Below are 20,385 nucleotides of genomic sequence, written 5' to 3' on the forward strand. Positions count from 1 at the left end.
CAAAAAACTAGCATCAAAAACCATTCTGGACCAATAGGAAAAAATTGATTGTTCAGTAGCAGTCACCTCTGAAACAATGCATCAAAGCATTTGATTTCTTACACAGGAACAGGTTGATATAAATACTTGTTTCTGGTGGTAATATTTTTAAAGCTACAAAATTAACCCATCTCGGATGTTCAAGTTTCATTTACGTATTCAGGCTGACAGTTTACCATGAAAATAGCTAGGTGTGCAAATTGCCCTGTGCTAGATGTATATTAGAATGAACAGGAATAGTTTAATTGCTCTAGATCTGCACAGATATAAAGGAATTGCCAAATAACCATTTTAGACCAATGGCCTATTTAGCAAAGCACTGTCTTTCTTAGCTCTAAGGTCTCAAACAGGTTTTTCTTGTCCTTGCAACTACAGTACTAAAAACAGCCATTGAGGATATGCTCTATATTAACCTAGAACTTTATTATGTAATGCTTGAGCTTTACCCCACTAAACTACACCCTCTTTCCTGCACCAGAAAAAAAGTTCACCATACTGAAGTTATTACAGAAGATTCAAAAATACAAAACCAAATTATGTAGTCATATTCATATTCCTACACTAGTCTAATCACAAATTGTCAAAACCCCACCAATTTCCCCCCCCCCAACATGTTCGTCTCTATTAAGCAATGCCCAGGCTTTTAATCACATGTGCTTTTCATTATTTTACTGAAATATAAGTGATTTTATTCCATGTGCTTCCATATAATAATACACCCAACACAGTGACAAGAATGAGACTTTAATCAGTTTTAAGTGGAGTTTTAACACTACGATAAAGGGCTGTTAAACACAATAACAAACGGACATCTGATTTGTATGAGACATTATCCTGTACATGTCATTTTCTTGTTTTGTGTATCCTCGGTGCATAGCATTACACACAGAGCCACTGTTGCACAGCACAATAGTATCTGAAGAGGCTGAATCAGAATAAGGCTGCTTAACAGACTTTTTTTCTTAGTGTATATATATATGTATATATATATATAATATTCTATATGAAAACAGACTGAGAATTTTGAACTGGCGGAGTAAAGAGGCAGCTCTACCAAACATTGCAGTTAAAGCCTCCTTTTAGTGCACAGTTCCACCCCTTCCATCTGCATGCATGACACATTTTAACAGTATTTTAAAAAGGTAAACGAGGCACTTTGTGGCAACCACAGGCATCGTTAACATATTGCACGTTTGCTAGAATTTTAAACATGGAACTGCACACTGGCACCCCAAACTCTTTTTCCTTAAAGCTGAAAACAATTGATGCTGCATGTAAACATCCCTTCAGTTTACAATTTGTGCCACAGCATATAACCTTGGTGCTATTTTATACAACTGCCCTTTAACTACTGTGACAAACTATTTTAAATGGGGCTACAGATGATGAGGGATGGCACAGGGCCTAAGAGTAAGCTCCTGTCAAAGTGATGCCTTCAAGTAATTTCAGACATGTAAGCTGCTGCACATCCAAGAATTTAAGCACACAGTCCAGAAACTCAAGAAATTACCTACAAGAATGCATTTTCAAGCTAAATGATGAATACTGTCATAAATAAAGTTTTAATTAGGACTCAAACCTTTCAGTCATAGTAATTCTTGCCATGTTCTATGGGGATGGTAGCTGAAATAAAGTATAGGAGAGTATGCATAATATATATTATATATATAATATATATATAATACCATTTTCCTTTTCCAATGACTATACCATAAAAACGTAAGCAAGGCTTCTCAGAACCACTGACACATTCAAAATCCAAACCCTCATTCAGACCTTCACATTCCAAAGGAAGAACAGTGCAAAAGGCCACTGAAATATTTCCAATCTGACCCTCCCATGTTACACAGTAGAACTGTACAAGACACCGAACACTGTCAACATCCAAACATTTTAAAGCACAAACTTTTTAGTTGGCTAATGTGGCTTTCAAATTGTCTTAACATAAATCAGGCTTAACGTAAGTTGCAGGAGAAAGTCAATGGTGACACGGTTGTCACCTCTCACCAATAAGGTCCATCTATGGTATTGTAGAACTGGATCGAATCTGAGGACATCTGAACATTAGCTTTGAAAAAAGTTTACGTAATAGATGAAAGCTATGATCCTGTGCAGTTACACGCAAGTTCCACTAAAAATAATATGAAGTTATAGGCACACAACTACACAGATTAGAAAAGGGAGCAAATTTACCAATGAATGTTGAAGCAGCATGCTGCCCCTTTGTTCGGTATTCAGCCTGAGTTCTGCCTTGACTAGTTACCATATATACCCTTGTTATCAATGCTAACGGACTAGGAAAAATGGATTATTCCAAATTCTTTTACTCAAATGGGACAATAATAAACAAGTTTAACTCCAATAAACCAATGGGATTTTACACCATGAAATTCGAAATAGCAGTTCCAAATGTTTGAAAGACAAGGATTTTTTTTTATTTTCTTTTTTTAGAAAAAATATTACTTCAACATTTATCATCCACAGCTGGGGGCATGGCAACTGTAACACACAAACAACTGTGTAAGCCCATTTCTGGTAGACAGCCTCCACATTTGTATGGTTAAGTCATTGTTACGGTGTCTCACATGTAACCAAATTTTCATATCCCTTCATTTGTAGATCTTTTAAGATGCTGTAGAAGGTTCATTCCTGTACCCCTAATACAGAACCACTCCCTCTAGCTGCCTTTTCTAGCACCATTATGCTTTAAAAAAAATAAAATGCACAAACAAGCAGTGACAGCGGCGATTCCTCAAATGTCCAGGATTTATTACTGTAGCATGCTAAAGAGGTGCATGTAAGTAAGCTGGAAATGGTACACAGTCCAGGGTCCAGCACAAAACAATCCTTTCTGAGCTTCTCTTTCCACTCTCCTACCCATATTACATGCATTTGAATGTAGTAAAACCCGTTACTTCTCCAAGCCAACTGCAGACTTATCTGTTGCCACATAAGTGCAAAGAAAGGGGCAGGATGTGAACCTGTGTATTAGAAAGAGCTTTACAGCCACTTCAATTGGTGACAGAACACAAAAGGAAAATTCCCTACGTATACACATCAGATCTGTCTCCACTTTTATAAAACTGGAATCAAATGGGAAAGTGCCATCTTTGTGTTTTCCTAATTGAAGTTTAAATGTTCTCTTGACACGAAAAGGTATATACATAACATAGCTACGTAACCTTTTTTTTCAACTGGACAAGAAGTGTCAAGCCCAGAGACTTCATAGGGCAAAATGAGATTGGTCAGGAAAAGAACTGTTCCTACAACTGATAATTGTGACACAATGTCCTATTGCCATTTCAAAAGGTCCATAATTCAGTTTATTCAAGTTTTCTTCTTTGTGGTATTTTTTCCCAAATAAAAAAAAATATTCAGACTTTTGTAATTTGCGTATGCTGATCTTCGTCAAAAGGTTCATTCTCTGGATCAGAGTCAGTGGTGTCAGAATACCTATAATGATCAGGTTCATTATCACTAACATCCGGTGTTACTGAAGTTGAGCTGCTAGCCTCTGGGTTTGATGGCTCTTCTACTGTTTTTGTGAAAAATAGCTTCACCTAGAAAAAAAGACAAAAGATATCAGTCCATATTTGCTTGGAAAAGAAGGAATAGGTTGCTCCCTGCATCTGTAGTTCTTTGTGTGGTCATCTGTGCACAGCACTGTTATGAACAAGAAAAGCGAACGCAGAATATTATCACAACCTAAGCATTAACACTAAACAGAAACCCAAATAGCAAGTACTTTATGTGATTAACTGGGGATCTTTAAGGCAGCACCAGTAATTTCAAGATTTATTAGTATCTTACATTTTTCATTTCTTCTAGACTGACTGACTGATCCAATCTTCTATTAATATGGCAAAGCCTCATATTTTTAGCTTCTTCCTAGTTATTCTAACAGTTATTCTACTCAGGATTTGGTCACTGTCTACTCTATCAAAAGATTTTAGCGAGATCCCAGAAACCTTAAGAAAAGTCTAACAAAGTACTTATTAAATGTGTGCTTCTGAAATAGAATTATAAAAGGAAGCTATCCCCCACCCTCACATACTATAGACCAAACATCAATTAAGAGAATTCAGCTTGGGTTCTGCCAAAATCAGCTCTTGCTGTATTTGTATGCAGGTACGGATAACACAAATGAAAGAGGAAAACAAGTCAGTGTAATAGTAGTTTTAACATACAAATAAAACAGTTTAACACAAAATTCTCTCAAATTTCAACATCTTCCTGTTATTGATATTCAAAGGTAAGATTGCCAGAGTAATTCATGCTCTAGTAACTGCCAGTTAGATCACTATAATATGCTTTACATAGGGGTGCCCTTGAAGATGACCCGGAAGGAGTGCAGTCTGCTGAAAATCTTATGATACTGATTCTGAAGCTGCCACTCTCATTTTATATTTATTGGGCAGAATGATGTTATTTTTAAGTTGTGTTTTTGTACCATACACTGGGATCACTTGTGATGAAGAGTGGGCTAAAAATATTTTAAACAAATAAATTCATTGCTGGGTTGTCACACATTTACCCTTAAGGTATACAGTGGAACCTCAGGATACGTACCGTCTTCCTTACGAACGCTTTGGGTAACGAGCTCTGCTAACCCGGAATTAGATGCTCCTGGTTGTGAACTTTGTCCCAGGATGCGAGCGGAAGTCGTGCGGCAGCAGCAGAAAACCCCATTAGCGAAAGCGCTCCTCATGTTAAGAACGGTTTCAGGTTAAGAACGGACCTCCGCAACAAATTAAGTTCATAACCAGAGGTACCACTGTACAATAAGACCCCGGATTTACTATGCATGGCATACTTTCAATCTCTCTGAGTACACTTCAAGTTTCTTTGATGCCTCTGAATATACCTACCTTGAAGTTTGGAGAAAAGTAACGATTTGCCTTGTCTTTATTTGCCTTGTCCAAATCATTTTTTGTTAGTGTAAGTATTAGATATTCCTTATCATTATCTGAACGCTCTGTACTGAAAATCCCATCAAGTTCCTGATCTCCAAGAAGACTTCCGTTTTCTACTTTGTCAGAATTTTCTTCTGGTCCTGGTATGAAGAATGTATTTACCCAGAAATGAAACATTTTGTCCTAGAGACAAAAAGAAAAAACTTGTTTTAACATAACATAAACATGGCACAATATGAATATATTCTATTGAAATTTGGCTGCACAAATAGATACACAAGAAGTTTTATGGTGGGGAGAGTTTTCCCCCATCTTCATTTCTGCACTGACACATATACCTCCACTGCCCTCCTTTCTGGTAGAGCTGCCCCAATGCCTAGCATGATTATTCATTAAAATTTTGTTGAGTGCTTAATTTCAAAATCTTTTCTCCTCTTTTTTACCATTTGAAAATTGACTGCAATAATAAGTAGCTTTCTAACTGGCACAAAGACCAGATGATCAGTGCTGCATATAATGCCTTCTCTGAGAAGAGGGCAGATGACACTATAAATATGAAAAATTGGGGAGGTTACCCCTAATTCCAATCTTGGGGAGAAGGCTGTATGTGTTAGAATTCGCTGCATGCTCTTCCCACTCTGAATTTATATATACCTGTATACACAGCTGTTACATCCTGAAATCTGGTCAGCCGAAATCATGAGAATTAGGAGCATTCTGTCCCCCTAACTGTAACTACCATGGCAAGAATTTTAACACAACCCCACCCCACCTCAGTCCAACTCTTTATTGGCCTGGGGAACTGAACTTTTTCTTCCTCTTCTCTCCCACTTCCTTAAAAATTGAGAAGTGGCTTGACATATTTCAGGAGTAATTATAAGTTGAACTTGTGATGATTGCAATGAGGTTGTGATGGGGTCACCTCCATCCTCAGCTTCCTTTTCCAGCAGAAGGTAAGCTGTATATCCACTTTATACAAGTGCTGGTACATAGGTTACAGGTACAGCATCAGACCAGTGTCACTGGAGGAGCAGGAAGAGATAGATCTTCCTCTGCTACTGCTGCAGCAGCCACCAACGTCAAGTGAATGCAGAAAAACGGTATGGATGGCAGTTGGAAGGGAAGGAGAAAGATTTGAGTTCTCTCACTCATATTCAACCATGCACTAAAAAAGAATGCAGTGACTGTAATGCTCATCCTCTTATAAAAAAGTGAGCACTATAAACCAGGGTTCATATTCCAGGCCTGGAGGTTACAAGATGTGGCAGCATCAGATGCAATTCATTAGAGGCCTTTCCAACAATTAAGGATCACGTCAACTAAGTACCACCACTCTGTACAAGTACAATTAAAACAGGCCTAGTACAAAACAAAACATTCACAACCTCTGATATGTGTATCTACTGATGTTAAACATCCATGAAAGTCTGTATGGTAAATTAGACACTGCTAGTGGTAGCTGCAATTGGTAAGAAACGAAAGTACTCATTAACCGAGGAATAAAATTAACCACAATGGGGATACTAAAATTATCCATTGCTACAGTCAAATTCTCTTCAAGAAATGTTTTCCATGATATACTTCCTATAAGAAACTGTTCGTTTTCTCACATGTATATTCTGCCTTTTAAGTTGAAAAAGGAGACAACCTGCTTTTCATCAGTGCAAGGAAAGCATAAAAAGTTGCCATATTAAAGAAACATTGTTTCTATAAGGAGTAATTTTGCTGTTACAGTAATGTTAAACAAGATAAAGAACAATATGTTGCCTTACACTCCACTAGAAAGCTATTGCCATCCCGTCCCTCCAAAAAAGTTTGTGCTGATTGTTTTAGTCAGATGTTTCATAGTTCTATACTGAAAGGATCATAGAAAAAACAGAAATGATTCTAGACTTCTATATTTACTTTCCTGGTCTGGGGATTCTATGAAAAGGCTGCTAAACCGAGCACCTGTACGCCATAAACATCACAATTATAACAAATAAAGGCTTGACATATCTCGCTTTGCATGTCATGAATCTATCTCATATATTAGTTTCACCTTTTAAGTTGAATTACTGAAATAAATGAACGTTTCCACAATATTCTAATTTTTCGAGTTTCACCTGTATATATACAAGGTAGTCATGTACGCAAGAGGGCAGATTACATTCCAAGTAAAAGGTAAAGGTACCCCTGCCCGTACAGGCCAGTCGTGTCCGACTCTAGGGTTGTGCGCCCATCTCACTTAAGAGGCCGGGGGCCAGCGCTGTCCGGAGACACTTCCGGGTCACGTGGCCAGCGTGACGAAGCTGCTCTGGCGAGCCAGCACCAGTGCAGCACACAGAAACACCGTTTACCTTCCCGCTATAGAGCAGTACCTATTTATCTACTTGCACTTAGGGGTGCTTTCGAACTGCTAGGTGGGCAGCAGCTGGGACCGAAAGACGGGAGCTCAGCCCGCCGCGGGGATTCAAACTGCCGACCATATGATCGGCAAGTCCTAGGCACTGAGGTTTTACCCACAGCGCCACCCGCATCCCACATTCCAAGTAGTTATGTGTATTAAGACACCATTGTGATAGTCAGGATCATAACCTTCTAATGTCTTAAATGCACACTCATCTGTGCTTTCAGGGCATAAAGCCAGGTAAATCCACAAATCTCTAAAGGCAGACCAACATAACTAGATTCCAGAATTATTTAGGAATTACTAATTTGGATAACTGTTGATGATCTGGGTGAAAGATGTTGGCTGCAACTATATCTCATTATTACAGTGGCAGAGGACACTCTGGTATATAGGATACAAGAGGTTACTAAAAATAGGAATGAAACTTACTAGAAATGCAAATTTGTGCTGAAGCCAATTATAGCAACATCTTTTTAAAAAATACTCTCATCGTGCAAAAATCAGCAGCAAAGAAAGCTTACTTTGCAGGTGGTACGACTGTACCAAAGCACAGTTCAAAAGTGCTCCCAATGACCTAGTGCAACTGGGCTGCTTCCATCCCAGAACACATTCTGCTAATGCAATACATCTGAAGCCAGTTCAAAAACAAAAGTTACTTTTGTTCAAAGCAGCTCAATTAGCACAGGCTGAAAAACTGGGTACAGTTGAGCCAACCTCGTCCTACGAAATTATGTTTCAGTGTTTTTGCTCATTTCTGTTAAGAAATGCTGACTGGTAGTTAGAAAAACTAACTACCAACCGGTCAGCTTGACATCAATACTAGGAAATTTTGTAGAACAAATAATTAAATGGTCAGTCTGTGAGCACTTAGAAAAGGATGCTGTGATTACTAAGACCCAGCATCAGTTTCTCAAAAACAAGCCATGCCAGAACAATCTCATTATTATTATTATTATTATTATTAATTATAAAGTTACAAGCTAGGTGGATCAGGGGAACACTGTGGATGCAGTGTATCTTGATTTCAGTAAGACTTTTAACAAAGTCCCTCTTGAGATTACTGCAGAGAAGCTTGTAAAATTGCAATATCTCATGCCAATATCCTCTGACTACAAAGAACAGCTTTTCTGTGGCAAGGGGAATGGACTGTAGCTGTGGGAAAAGGCTGGGAAACCCCAGTTTACAAGCCCAGTACTACTGGTACCACTTGCAATGTTTGGGCTTCAGCCCTGCAATCTCATTTTTCACAAAAGGTTGCTCAGATGATAACAGCAAAAGAAGATAAGACTGTACCAACATGTTCCCTTTTATGCTAAGATTAGACCTATCCTACTTTAATTCTTTACACATAAATAGGGCAGGCATGTGAGCAGCAGCCTGCCATAATATTCGATTTGGCCCTCAGACTTGAAGCACTTGTGGGTCCACTGAAGCATTTAGAAACATTTAACCACCTAATTAGCAAGTTGCCATTCTTTCTGATTTGGGCTCAACAACCACCATTCATGAATATATAAGCTAAAGACTTCAGCAACTGATGGTTTGGAAACTTCAGATAGTGCAGAATGTGGTAGTCCACATCTCTAAGGTAAAGTCATGGAAAACAAAACAGAAATCAGTCATCTGCACTGACTTCCTATAACATTTGATACAATACTAAGTGAGCAGATGGCATATATACATTGTCCCCTTTCACACAATATCCAGAAGCAATGACAAGAAAAGCATGAGTGAGTCATATCTCCTTCCTTATCACTTTGGTAGAATGCCTAAAGCCACCAATAGCAGACTGAACTGCAAGGAATTTTTTTTTGGGGGGGGGGGTTGGAATCAATATTTTTTCAGATTAAAACAAACACACCTTTTTCAACATCTTGTTTTGCTTATGGAAGAATTCCACCTTGATATCACCACACACTGGCAATGGCTGAGGGAATTCGAAGTACATGTATTTGTCTTCACGTCTTGGGGGTCCTGAAGAGGAGGTGAATATCTTTACCTTAAGTTGGTAGACCACAAACTGAGGATCTGCAAGATAAAAATAGCCAAGCAGTTTAAAATTAATTTAAAGTCCAGAATTAGAAAGACACTTACCTAAAGCAAGTATTTTTAAAGCGTTTGAGTCATGACTATCAATATGAATGTTGTTATACTAAGCAGTCAACCATTCCAAGTTAAGTCTGTTGTGAACAGTGACATTTTCAATACATACATCAATCTAGCACTGGATTACTTAAGAGCCTTCTATAAAGGTAAAGGTACCCCTGCCCGTACGGGCCAGTCTTGCCAGACTCTAGGGTTGTGTGCTCATCTCACTCTATAGGCCGGGAGCCAGCGCTGTCCGCAGACACTTCCAGGTCACGTGGCCAGCATGACAAGCTGCATCTGGCGAGCCAGCGCAGCACACGGAACGCCGTTTACCTTCCCGCTGGTAAGCGGTCCCTATTTATCTACTTGCACCCGAGGGTGCTTTCGAACTGCTAGGTTGGCAGGCGCTGGGACCGAACGGTGGGAGCGCACCCCGCCACGGGGATTCGAACCGCCGACCTGACGATCGGCAAGTCCTAGGCGCTGAGGTTTTACCCACAGCGCCACCCGCGTCCCTTCTATTGAAGAATGTTAATACAGTGAGCCTCAACTAGAATGCAAGTGACTGGCAATTTAATCAGCTGAATTAGCTAGAAAACGTCTAGCCAACCAAGGAACAAAACTACTCAACAGAACCACAGATTTAATATAATGGCCTGGTTTGCATAATGGCAAGCAAAGCTATGGCTTACTGGGACTATGTGAAGGCCAAACTAGTTTGTTCACTTCAGACTCATAGCAGCAAAGTATTGTTAAATATCAGTTCTGCTTTTCTAAACTGGGAAGAAAGTTTGTTCTATATACTTGATCACATACAAGTTTAAATTAATGCAAACAGTTAATATAATAAGAGTTGAAACAAATTAAGCTCTTGTCAAATTGTCAAATTACACGTGTAAAGATACTGAATCTCTTAAAAATTAGGTATTCTTGCTGCCAAGTATCCATGTGGCAGGGGAGCTCATTCCTTTTCCCCTTCTAACACAGCTTGTGCTTACTGAGGACAGAGTTTAACTATAAGCCATGGGTCAGACGACACACTAAGCCAATTCCTGGCTTGGTGCAGCAGCAAAAAGGACCAGGGAGTAACAAAACAGCTACAAGCTTCTCTCTTGAAAGCCCATCTTCTCACCTCTAAAGCTTCTCAGCATCTTCTCACCAATTATGTATATTATGATATGACGTTAAGTTTTTAAAAAACCAGAAAATACAGTAATGAGAATTTATGGCTTGAACTAAAGGCTAGTATGGAAAGGTCTTACCTTGCCTGTCCAAGAATTTGGGCAAAAGCAAAATAAGCTTGCTGACCAAGACAACAATCCTATGCATACATATGTGGGAATAAGCTCTATTCAACTCATTGGTACTTATTTTTGAACAGCTTAAACATGCATATGATTAGGCTGCGTGCCTCTTACATGGAATGTAGAGTCGGAATTTCATAATTCATTCTGAATTACAAACTAAACTAGAAAGGAGAAGCGACAGAAAAAAATGTAATGAAGCATTTAGGTGAACAAATGAATACTCCAGCCAATTTCTTTAACAGGCAGGGAGGGAAGAGAGAAAATGGAATTCAACGTTGTACTAATATGATAGTTCCATCAACACAAGAATTTTTACTTGCCAGACAAATGGCCTCTCCTCTCCTCCCATGTGCTGTTTTAGGTGTCTCCTGACCCTCCAGAGAGGATCTGAGGGAGGTGGGGGGCACAGAGGAGGACAGCCCTATTGTGCTAGTATGAGTCCTTACACTAGCTGCCACTGTGCACCAGGCTAGTTGACTCTGATCCTTAGTCTACAGACATGGCTAACTTTGCCAAAATTAAAGTGGTTATGAAATGAGATCAACAGTGAACAGATGTAAATACAAATATTAGTAGACAACCTTTCAAAGTAAAAATGTTTAAAAAGATACTTACTGCAAGTGCCGCCACTAAACATCGGAATAGTTTCAAACATCATCTTATGAAACAGGAGGGCCACTGGTCTGTAATCCAGATGATTCTTTAACAGGTAGCTATAGTAATATACATAGCGCCTCTGACTGGGAATAGTTACTCCCTAAATAAATAAAAAAATATCTATAAGATCAAGAATACTAATCATGTATGCCATTTTCACACTTTGTTACTTGACTTTCATACATTTCTGAATATGAATCTTATCTCTCAATTAATTCCTATGCTCCTTAATATGTACTCTTCAAAGCCAGTATGAGAGCACTTAAACATTGGCAAGCCTGTAGCATGCTATAAAATTAACTGTAACCAAAAAGAAAAGACAAAAGCTATCAGTAAATGCTTTCCCATTATGTAAATCTTGGAATGGTTTTCTATGTATATTCAATGTTTCTTGAACTTCTTCTTTTATAACAGTTTAATTCCATATTCTGTCACTCACTTCCATGATGCTGCATAGAAGACTGGTTACCTACAATAGTTGGTTTTTATTATTATTAAAAAATTTCTTGGTTTACAAAAGTACGTCTTGTCTCTTTTTACAAGTTGTACAGTCTTTTCTACAGATCATTTACCTTTGTTATAATAATAATGATAATAATTTTTTATTTATACCCCGCCCTCCCCAGCCAAGGCCGGGCTCAGAGCGGCTTACAAGCAATAATAAAAGCAAAATGAATGATTACAACTTAAAAACAAAATAAAATACAACATTAAAATAATGGAACATTAAAATATTAAAATGTAGCCTCATCGCAGGAGGAGAAGGAAAAGAAAAAAGAAAGAGAGGGAGGGAGGGAATCAAATTGGCTCCAAGCCAAAGGCCAGGCAGAACAACTCTGTCTTACAGGCCCTGTGGAAATAAATCAGATCCTGCAGGGCCCTGGTCTCATGAGGCAGAGCCTTCCACCAGGCCGGAGCCAGAGCTGAAAAGGCCCTGGCTCTGGTTGACGCCAATCTAACTTCCTTAGGGCCTGGGACCACTAGGGTGTTGCTATTTATGGACCTTGAGGCTCTCTGTGGGGCATACCAGGAGAGGCGGTCCCGCAGGTACGAGGGTCCTAGGCCATGAAGGGCTTTAAAGGTCAAAAGCAGCACCTTAAATCTGACCCTGTACTCCACCGGGAGCCAGTGCAGCTTGAAAAGCACTGGGTGAATATGCTCCCATGGCAGAGACCCCGTGAGGAGCCTCGCTGCAGCATTCTGTACCCGCTGGAGTGTCTGTAACAGCTTCAAGGGCAGCCCCGCGTAGAACGAATTACAGTAGTCAAGCCTGGAGATGACCGTCGCATGGATCACTGTGGCCAGGTCGGGGCGGGAAAGGTAAGGGACCAACTGCTTGATGCGGTGAAGGTGAAAAAATGTCACATTTTTGAGATATTATGAGATATTAGTGTTGAGTACAGTATAAGGTCAGGAAGAAGAGCGGAGAGAGAAGGGGTGGTGGTGAAATTTATATTTTTTACAGTGTACGTGCAGGGTTTTGTGTCAGCATCAACTAGATAGATTATTTTTCTAGTCACTTGTTACTTTTCCTTGGTAGTGAGAGAGTTTGGAGGCCCAGGGTGTGGTTGGTTGTCTGTGATTAGTTGCAATGGGGTGTGTTTGCATGGGGGGCAGCTTGCTGGGTCAAGTAAGCCAGGTTGATTTGTATGCTGTTGGTGGGTTCTTGTTGTCTAGTTGGGCTGTGTATGTGATGAAGTGGAGCCATATCGGGGTGAAGGCGCCCTCTTCTATTTGTCCCCGTGTCAGTTCCAGTTTATAGGTTAGCTTTTCTAGCAAGGCTGTTTCCCATATGATTTGGTACCACTGGTCCATGTTCACCCTGACAGGTCTCTCCAGTGTCTGGCTATGAGGCTTCTGGCTGCTGAGAGTAGGTGGGTTATAAGCTCCATATAATGTGAGTTGTCATTATGGTCTTGGAAGGTGTTCTGTAGTGCCAGTTCTGAGTTGAGTTCTAATACTGGTTTAGCTATTTGGCATATTTCTTGTAGGACTGCTGTCCAGAAGAGTTGGATTTGGGGGCATTCCCACCACATATGGAGGTATGTGCCTGTGGAGGTGAAATCTCTCCAAAGTTTTGGTGAGGTTCCTGGGCATATCAGCACCTGTTTCCATAGTGTTGAGTACCACCTGTAGGTGAAGTTCAGGGTGAGTTCCCTTCTTTTGGCTGAGATGGACTAAAAGGGAGATTTAGACCACATTCTAGTCCATTGGGTGGGGTTAATTAAATAGTGGATTATCCAGGTCCTGTCTTCCATTGCAGCAAAGTTACATGCAAAAATACATAAGTAGTTCATTATAAGAAGTAGAAATATAAGAAGAAACGGGCAGAAGGAGAAATTTCAGCAGGCCCTGTAGTTCTGATATTTTAAATGGTAGCAGGAAGTATCCACAGAAAGCATCAAGATAACACTAATTTATTCTACTAGACTCCACTGATCTTCTGCTTTTCTCTACTTTATCGTGTATAAAAATACTAATACAGAAGATTAAGTTCCAGTTCAGTTGTTCAAAACAGACTACACATCACCAACTATCACTAGTCATCATGCTCCTGTTATTGTATGGAAATAAGTACTAGTCCTTAAAACAAATAAAGTGCAGTCAACTGTTTTAGTCATGGAAATCACAGCTGAGTTGTCATAGTTTATCTGAATATGGGCCTAAATTCATATATATTCCACACAGAGAATAGGATGGATTATTTGTACAGGTCGAATTCTGATCATGAGAGCTGAGCTGAAAGTTATAGTATAACCACTATCCTTTTCCTTTGCAAACCAATACTGAGAATCGTAAAACTGTTTTCAAAACCAGGACTGTACATTATTTTTCCATTCTGCACTTTACTTTGATCTGCATGCACATGAAAGCATCTGCATTGTAAACTATGGAGGCTTTTTCTTCTATAATGAAGTAACTATTTTTCAGAATTTTCTATTCACAGACATGTTCTTTTCCAATTTCTAAACACACCAGTCATTTTTCAGAAGTTTGGAATATAGCTAAATATATTAATGACCGAACTTTGCAGCACATACAAAATATTTTGGTATACTGAAAACAATTTATTTTAAACAAGGGGTAGTTCTCGTAATTTATGCCATATTTGTTCAATACTGTAAGCCATTTACATGGTACAACTCAAAACAAATGTTGATTCTATTCAGCCCAAAATGAAACAAGGTATTTATTGAGATTAGAAACTAGAAAATCATGTTGTTTGTTTTTATTAAATTTTCTGTTTTACAATTTCAAATACTCATTTTATATCCTTAAGATATCAGTGACTTCCGTTCTTCTCTTTCCATGGTTCATTTTACATATCTTAAATCCCTGCATATTTTACAAAAACTATACCAATCAGTATTCCATTATTGCATCCTTCAAGTCTTATTTACACTGGTGAATTTATCTTAATGCTGCCAGCGTTTTCAGCTGTAAAGAATTATTTTACATATATTCAATAAATGTTTAGAAAATCATTTTGACCTTAACCAGTGCTGAGCATCAATACACTCAGGTATAGTTACGTAAAGTGTTCAGACTCACTCTTGCCAAACTGCATCCAAATGAAACAAAAATCACTTGAAAATTTCTCTCATTAACTTTCACAGTTCGTAACATTTCTATCCTCCAGATTCTTCTTCACATGTAACTGATTTCTTTTTCAAGCTATAAGTCATTGTTGTTGTCCCCAAACATAAATGCAACACTAAAACTTCAGACAAAAAAAAACCTCAAGCCAGAATGTTGAACCAGGGGTATCACCTGTAGAAAACCACTAAATAGCAGTACATTAATGTACTGAAAATGACAACTCAACTCTGATAACACTGAGTTAATCATGCACTTCTGAGGGTATATACAGAATCCAACTCCAGCAAGGTACCCTCAATTCTGCATTCCAAATGAAGAGAAAAATATTGATACCTGTACATTCAGAGATTTTCCATTTGTTTTGATGTTCAGCCTACTAAAGCAAGATTAATTCTGAACCTTTTTAGGCGCTTTAAAAAGCAGCTCAATTCTGCAAAAACCTCAAGGCTCCAAGCAAAACACTGTATTTACAATAAATTTCTTATGTCACAATACCGAATACATAGATATCACATCCCCCCTTCCCCTCCCATGAGCAAGATCAACAGGAAATGTATTCAACTAGCACTACAGAGAACAGGGACCTAAGTGAAAGCATAAAAATGTTACTGGACCCCATGTGAAAAGAAATAGTTATGAAGTTCAGAGCTACCAGGGGATGGGAAGGTGGAGAGAATTAAAGAGCTTCCAGGTATGCATCCTATTAAGAAAGGTAGCTTAGAGGATTAACCCTGTTATCCTCCGAAATATATTGCAGTGGAGAAGCTCGTATTCTTCATAGGCTGCAATGCTGTGGAAGAAGAGAAAGTTAAAGAACTCCAGTTACCTCCTGAAGCCCTTGCCTGCTCAGAGATCATGGATAATTAAATACGGCTCCTTGGATTTTATAATGATAGTGCAATTAATATAAGACTTTGTACAAGAACACTAGCACCATGATGCCTCATGTTTTTCAAGGTGAATCTGAAAAGTTACTGCTTTTCCACCTCGCAGCAGCTCTATAAAGATTGATATACTATGACGATCAAGCACTGCTATTTCACACACCAGACCATGCCCCTACCAGCCTAGGTCTCTCAACTTGCTAATGAAAAGTAGCCATGTCCAAATAATACCGAATTGATACAAGAAGCAACCATGCAAGTTCTGTACTCTAAGATTCTATCAATACTGATGGCTAAAACTCTCTGCAAGTTCAAGCACAACAGCATGTTCTTCTCCAGAAACCTTAGAGGAGGAAAAATGTTGTGAGTAACTGTTGTGGAAATCATGAAATTAGTGGATTAAAAGCAGGTAAGAGTTAACATGGGACGTGGGTGGCACTGTGGGTTAAACCACAGAGCCTAGCACTTGCCGATCAGAAGGTTGGCGGTTCGAATCCCCGTGACGGGGTGAGCTCCCATTACTCTGTCCCAGGTCCTGCCAACCTAGCAGTTCAAAAGCATGTCAAAGTGCAAGTAGATAAATAGGTGCCACTCCGGCGGGAAGGTAAACGGCATTTCCGTGCACTGCTCTGGTTTACTCATGCTGGCCACATGACCCGGAAGCTGTACGCCAGCTCCCTCAGCCAATAAAGCGAGATGAGCGCCGCAACCCCAGAGTCAGTCACGACTGGACCTAATGGTCAGGGGTCCCTTTACCTTTAAGAGTTAACATACAAAGCTGAAAATTCACTAATATGACTGGCTGAAGTAAGTGCCAAAGCAACAATATTGTAGGATCACAATTTGTACCCTATCTTAACTATAGGTTCCAAGAGTTTACTTATGACTGATGGAAGAGCAAACTCCAGGTGTGGTACTCAAATTAAATATGACAAGAAAGTTTTTCACTATGGCATATCAACCACAGCATCTTGTCCAGAGGCAAATGGGAAGCCCAACCTGCCAGTGCATGTACTTTGATCAAAGATCAAGATGATTCACTACTAAGTACAATACATAGAGGCACCCTAGGAGGAAAATAATCAAGAAATCCAGAGAGAGAGAGAGAGCCGTATGCACTTAGATAAGCAAACCTTGTGGGTGGAAAGTTTTCAAGCATTAATAAGTATATCCACACTCCCCTCCACCAAACATGAAAGGTGGACAAATAAGAAGTGAGGTGTATTGAAAATAATGGACTTGAAAGATAAGTGCTTAACTGCAATGGTTACATGACATGACCAAAGAGGTCATGTAGGTGAAGCCAATAAGGTCACATGGGCAGGGCCATTTGGTTTTATCCCATCCTCTCTTGCAAAGAGAGGAGGACACTAAAGCATTGCAGTTACATACTTAGTGCCTAACCAAACTGAAAAGTGTCCAATCTTCATTTAGAAGGGATCCCTGCTGTCACAATTTTGAGTGTGTGTTAATGTCACAATAACCATATATTGCTCAGAAGTAAACCGACTAGATTTCATGGGGATGGCTCCCAGATAGGACCAGAGCCTGAACTGTTTAAAGGTGCCAATCTGAACTGCTAAAAAAGGTAATGCCCTAAACTTTCAACCCTACTGATAATATAATCCCCACCCCAATGTATTCACTTCTTTGCCTTTCCAGAACATGGGCGGACTAGGATATAGGAGACCAGAGTTAAAATCACCACACAACTATGAAGCTCCCTGGGTGACCTTGGGCTACTCACTATCAGCCTATGTCTCAGTCATAAGGATAGCACGTGGAGGAGGAGAATCATAAATTCCAACATAAGTTCCTGATAGGACAGAAATACAGTTGTTTTTATATGATGAGATATATCTTCAAAGAAGAAATTACAAACTCAGTGCAATCAACTACTGTAGAGCCAGATGCCATTTCCCAAATCATAATCATTTGAAAGTAACCTTGTATTTGCTATCAAGGGAGATTTAGCGGCCATGGAATTAGAAATAACAAAGAAGGAAGGTTCCATAGCTTCCGATCTAGAAAAAAAATATCTCAATGCCAAGATATAAAAAGTAAAATATCTCAATGCCAAAAATTTAAAGCTAATCATCTTGAAAGTGGAAGGCTTGCATGACAACTTTGAGGACAGATGATAAGTCTTTGAAGAAGTGGACCCTGTAGCTTGCATGAACAACACAGAATGAATGACCGTCAGAAGAGAGTGCCAGAGGGTGTTGAACACAAAGTGCGACCACGATAGCCTAAAAGTATTTGTCCAATAAACATTAAGCTTTCTGGGTTTGACCATTCTTACTTGTGTCAACAACAGGATCCTCTCCCAAGCAGATGCCATGTACCGTATTTTTCGCCCCATTGGACGCACCGGCCCATAGGGCGCACCTAGTTTTTTGGGGGGAAATAAAGGGGGGATTTATTCCCCCCCAGCCACGGCTTCAGCACGCCCCGCATTCCGGGCAGCAGGCTGCTATCCGCAGCCTAGGGAGCCCTATGGGAACTCCCGCAAGGCTCCCTAGGCTGCCGATATCTGCCCGAAGCGCGGGGCGCTCTGAAGCAAAGAACTCCCGCGGGCTCCCCAGGCTTGCTGATAGCTTCCTGAAGCCTGGAGAGCGAGAGAGGTCAGTGCACACAGATTTCACCTTCATTTTTGGAGGGGAAAAAGTGCGTCCAATAGGGCGAAAAATATGGTAAATGACTCTGAGAATTTACTACTGCATTTTCAGCATGCCTTAGAACTCATTTTGTAAGTTGCTTTGAGAGCCCTTCTGGCTAAATGGCAGGGTATAAACGATGAAAACAATTAATAAAAAATACATAATTTCTAAAGTAAGGTTTCAATTATTACAGAAGCAAGATGAAAGCCACTATGTTGATGAAAAGGTGAACTAAGAGATTCAAACACCACAACTGACTTACAGAGCTCCCAAAGAGAGGTCCCTTTCTGATGCTATTTCCTGTGTGGTCAGGAAGAAACTAAAGCGGAAATTACAGCCTCCGATCCCCATGAGAGAGTGAGTTTACTGCATGATTGGTAGGCAATGCTCCTAATTTTCGAGAGCTTTTTAGGTTCCAATGGCAATCTGTACAGGTGTATTTCTACATATAGGACTGCACAAAGCCAATTAGTATTTGGATTAAAATATAGTATGACAGAACCTATAGGGTAACAATTTAAAAAGGTAGAATGTCAAAACACCCTTAAAATTATTGTAGTCAAATCAGTAATGTTTTTATTATATATTTCTCTAGTGGAGACTGGTCTATTAGGGCTAATGGTCCTTTCCTGGTCCTGCCTACCTGCTTACTTGTCTCCAATCAGAAAGGTGGCCCTGCCTGTCAGTTTCCTCCTCCTTACTCTCAGTGTTGCCCTTCTAGAACACAGCTGGGAGGAGGGTGGGGAAGAATTAGTTGGCTCTGCCCTTCATTGGCTCTGTCTCCACCTGCTATGGGGACTGCCAGGCTTCTGTCCTACCAGTCCCAATGGGCACCAGCAACTACTTTATTTCTCATGCTTCATGCTCAAATTCAGATTCTGAAATAAGTAATCATATACCAATTATATTACACTCCATTTGACTGTTTGAGCTGCTATTGGAAGGAAGAAGAGGCTCGGCATCTGTGAACTGAAGACCTATCTTCTTTTGGCAGAACTTGTGTAGATGCTATAATAATTAATAATAATAATAATAATAATAATAATAATAATTTATACCCCGCCCTCCCCAGCCAAGACCGGGTAGGAGAAAGGAAAAAGAAAAAGGGGGAGGGAATCAAACTGATTCTGAGCCAAAGGCCAGGTGGAACAACTCTGTCTTACAGGCCCTGCGGGATCTGATCTCTTTCCGCAGGCCGGAGCCAGTGTTGAGAAAGCCCTGGCTCTCGTTGAGGCTAATCTAACTTCCTTAGGGCCAGAGACCTCTAGGGTGTTGCTATATATGGACCTTAAGGTCCTCCGTGGGGCACACCAGGAGAGGCGATCCCGTAGGTACGAGGGTCCTAGGCCGTGAAGGGCTTTAAAAGTTAAAACCAGCACCTTAAATCTGACCCTGTACTCCACCGGGAGCCAATGCAGCTGGAAAAGCACTGGGTGAATATGCTCCCATGGCAGAGACCCTGTGAGGAGCCTCGCTGCAGCATTCTGTACCCGCGGGAGTTTCTGAGACAGCTTCAAGGGCAGCCCTGCGTAGAGCGAATTACAGTAGTCAAGCCTGGAGGTGACCATCGCATGGATCACTGTGGCCAGGTCGGGGCAAGAAAGGTAAGGGACCAACTGCTTGATGCAGCGAAGGTGAAAAAATGTCGCCTTGGCGGTTGTTGTAACCTGCGCCTCCATGGAAAGGGAGGCGTCAAGGATTACACCCAAACACTTAACGGAAGGCAATGGCACTAATTGGGACCCCGCAAGAGAAGGGAGTTGGTCCCTCATCCCCATACCATCCCGACCCAGCCAGAGGACCTCTGTCTTCAAAGGATTTAGTTTCAATCGGCTCCCACGAAAC

The 20,385-nt window shown here is 40.2% G+C and overlaps 1 protein-coding gene across 1 annotated transcript in view; it reads right to left on the minus strand.

The window, feature by feature from the left end:
- Positions 1-767: 767 nt before the first annotated feature.
- The window catches only part of PTEN (phosphatase and tensin homolog), a 49,515-nt gene continuing 29,897 nt past the window's right edge, over positions 768-20,385 (minus strand). Inside the window, exons 6-9 of the mRNA XM_081912986.1 lie at positions 11,355-11,496; positions 9,206-9,372; positions 4,908-5,135; positions 768-3,599 (exon numbers count right to left, since the gene is read on the minus strand). Coding sequence (XP_081769112.1) covers positions 3,414-3,599; positions 4,908-5,135; positions 9,206-9,372; positions 11,355-11,496 — 723 coding nt within the window. The 3' untranslated portion in view covers positions 768-3,413. The remainder of the gene's footprint in view (positions 3,600-4,907; positions 5,136-9,205; positions 9,373-11,354; positions 11,497-20,385) is intronic.

This window comes from Podarcis melisellensis, assembly GCF_964234715.1.
Source record: "Podarcis melisellensis genome assembly, chromosome: 5".
Classification (NCBI taxonomy): Eukaryota; Metazoa; Chordata; class Lepidosauria; order Squamata; family Lacertidae; genus Podarcis; species Podarcis melisellensis.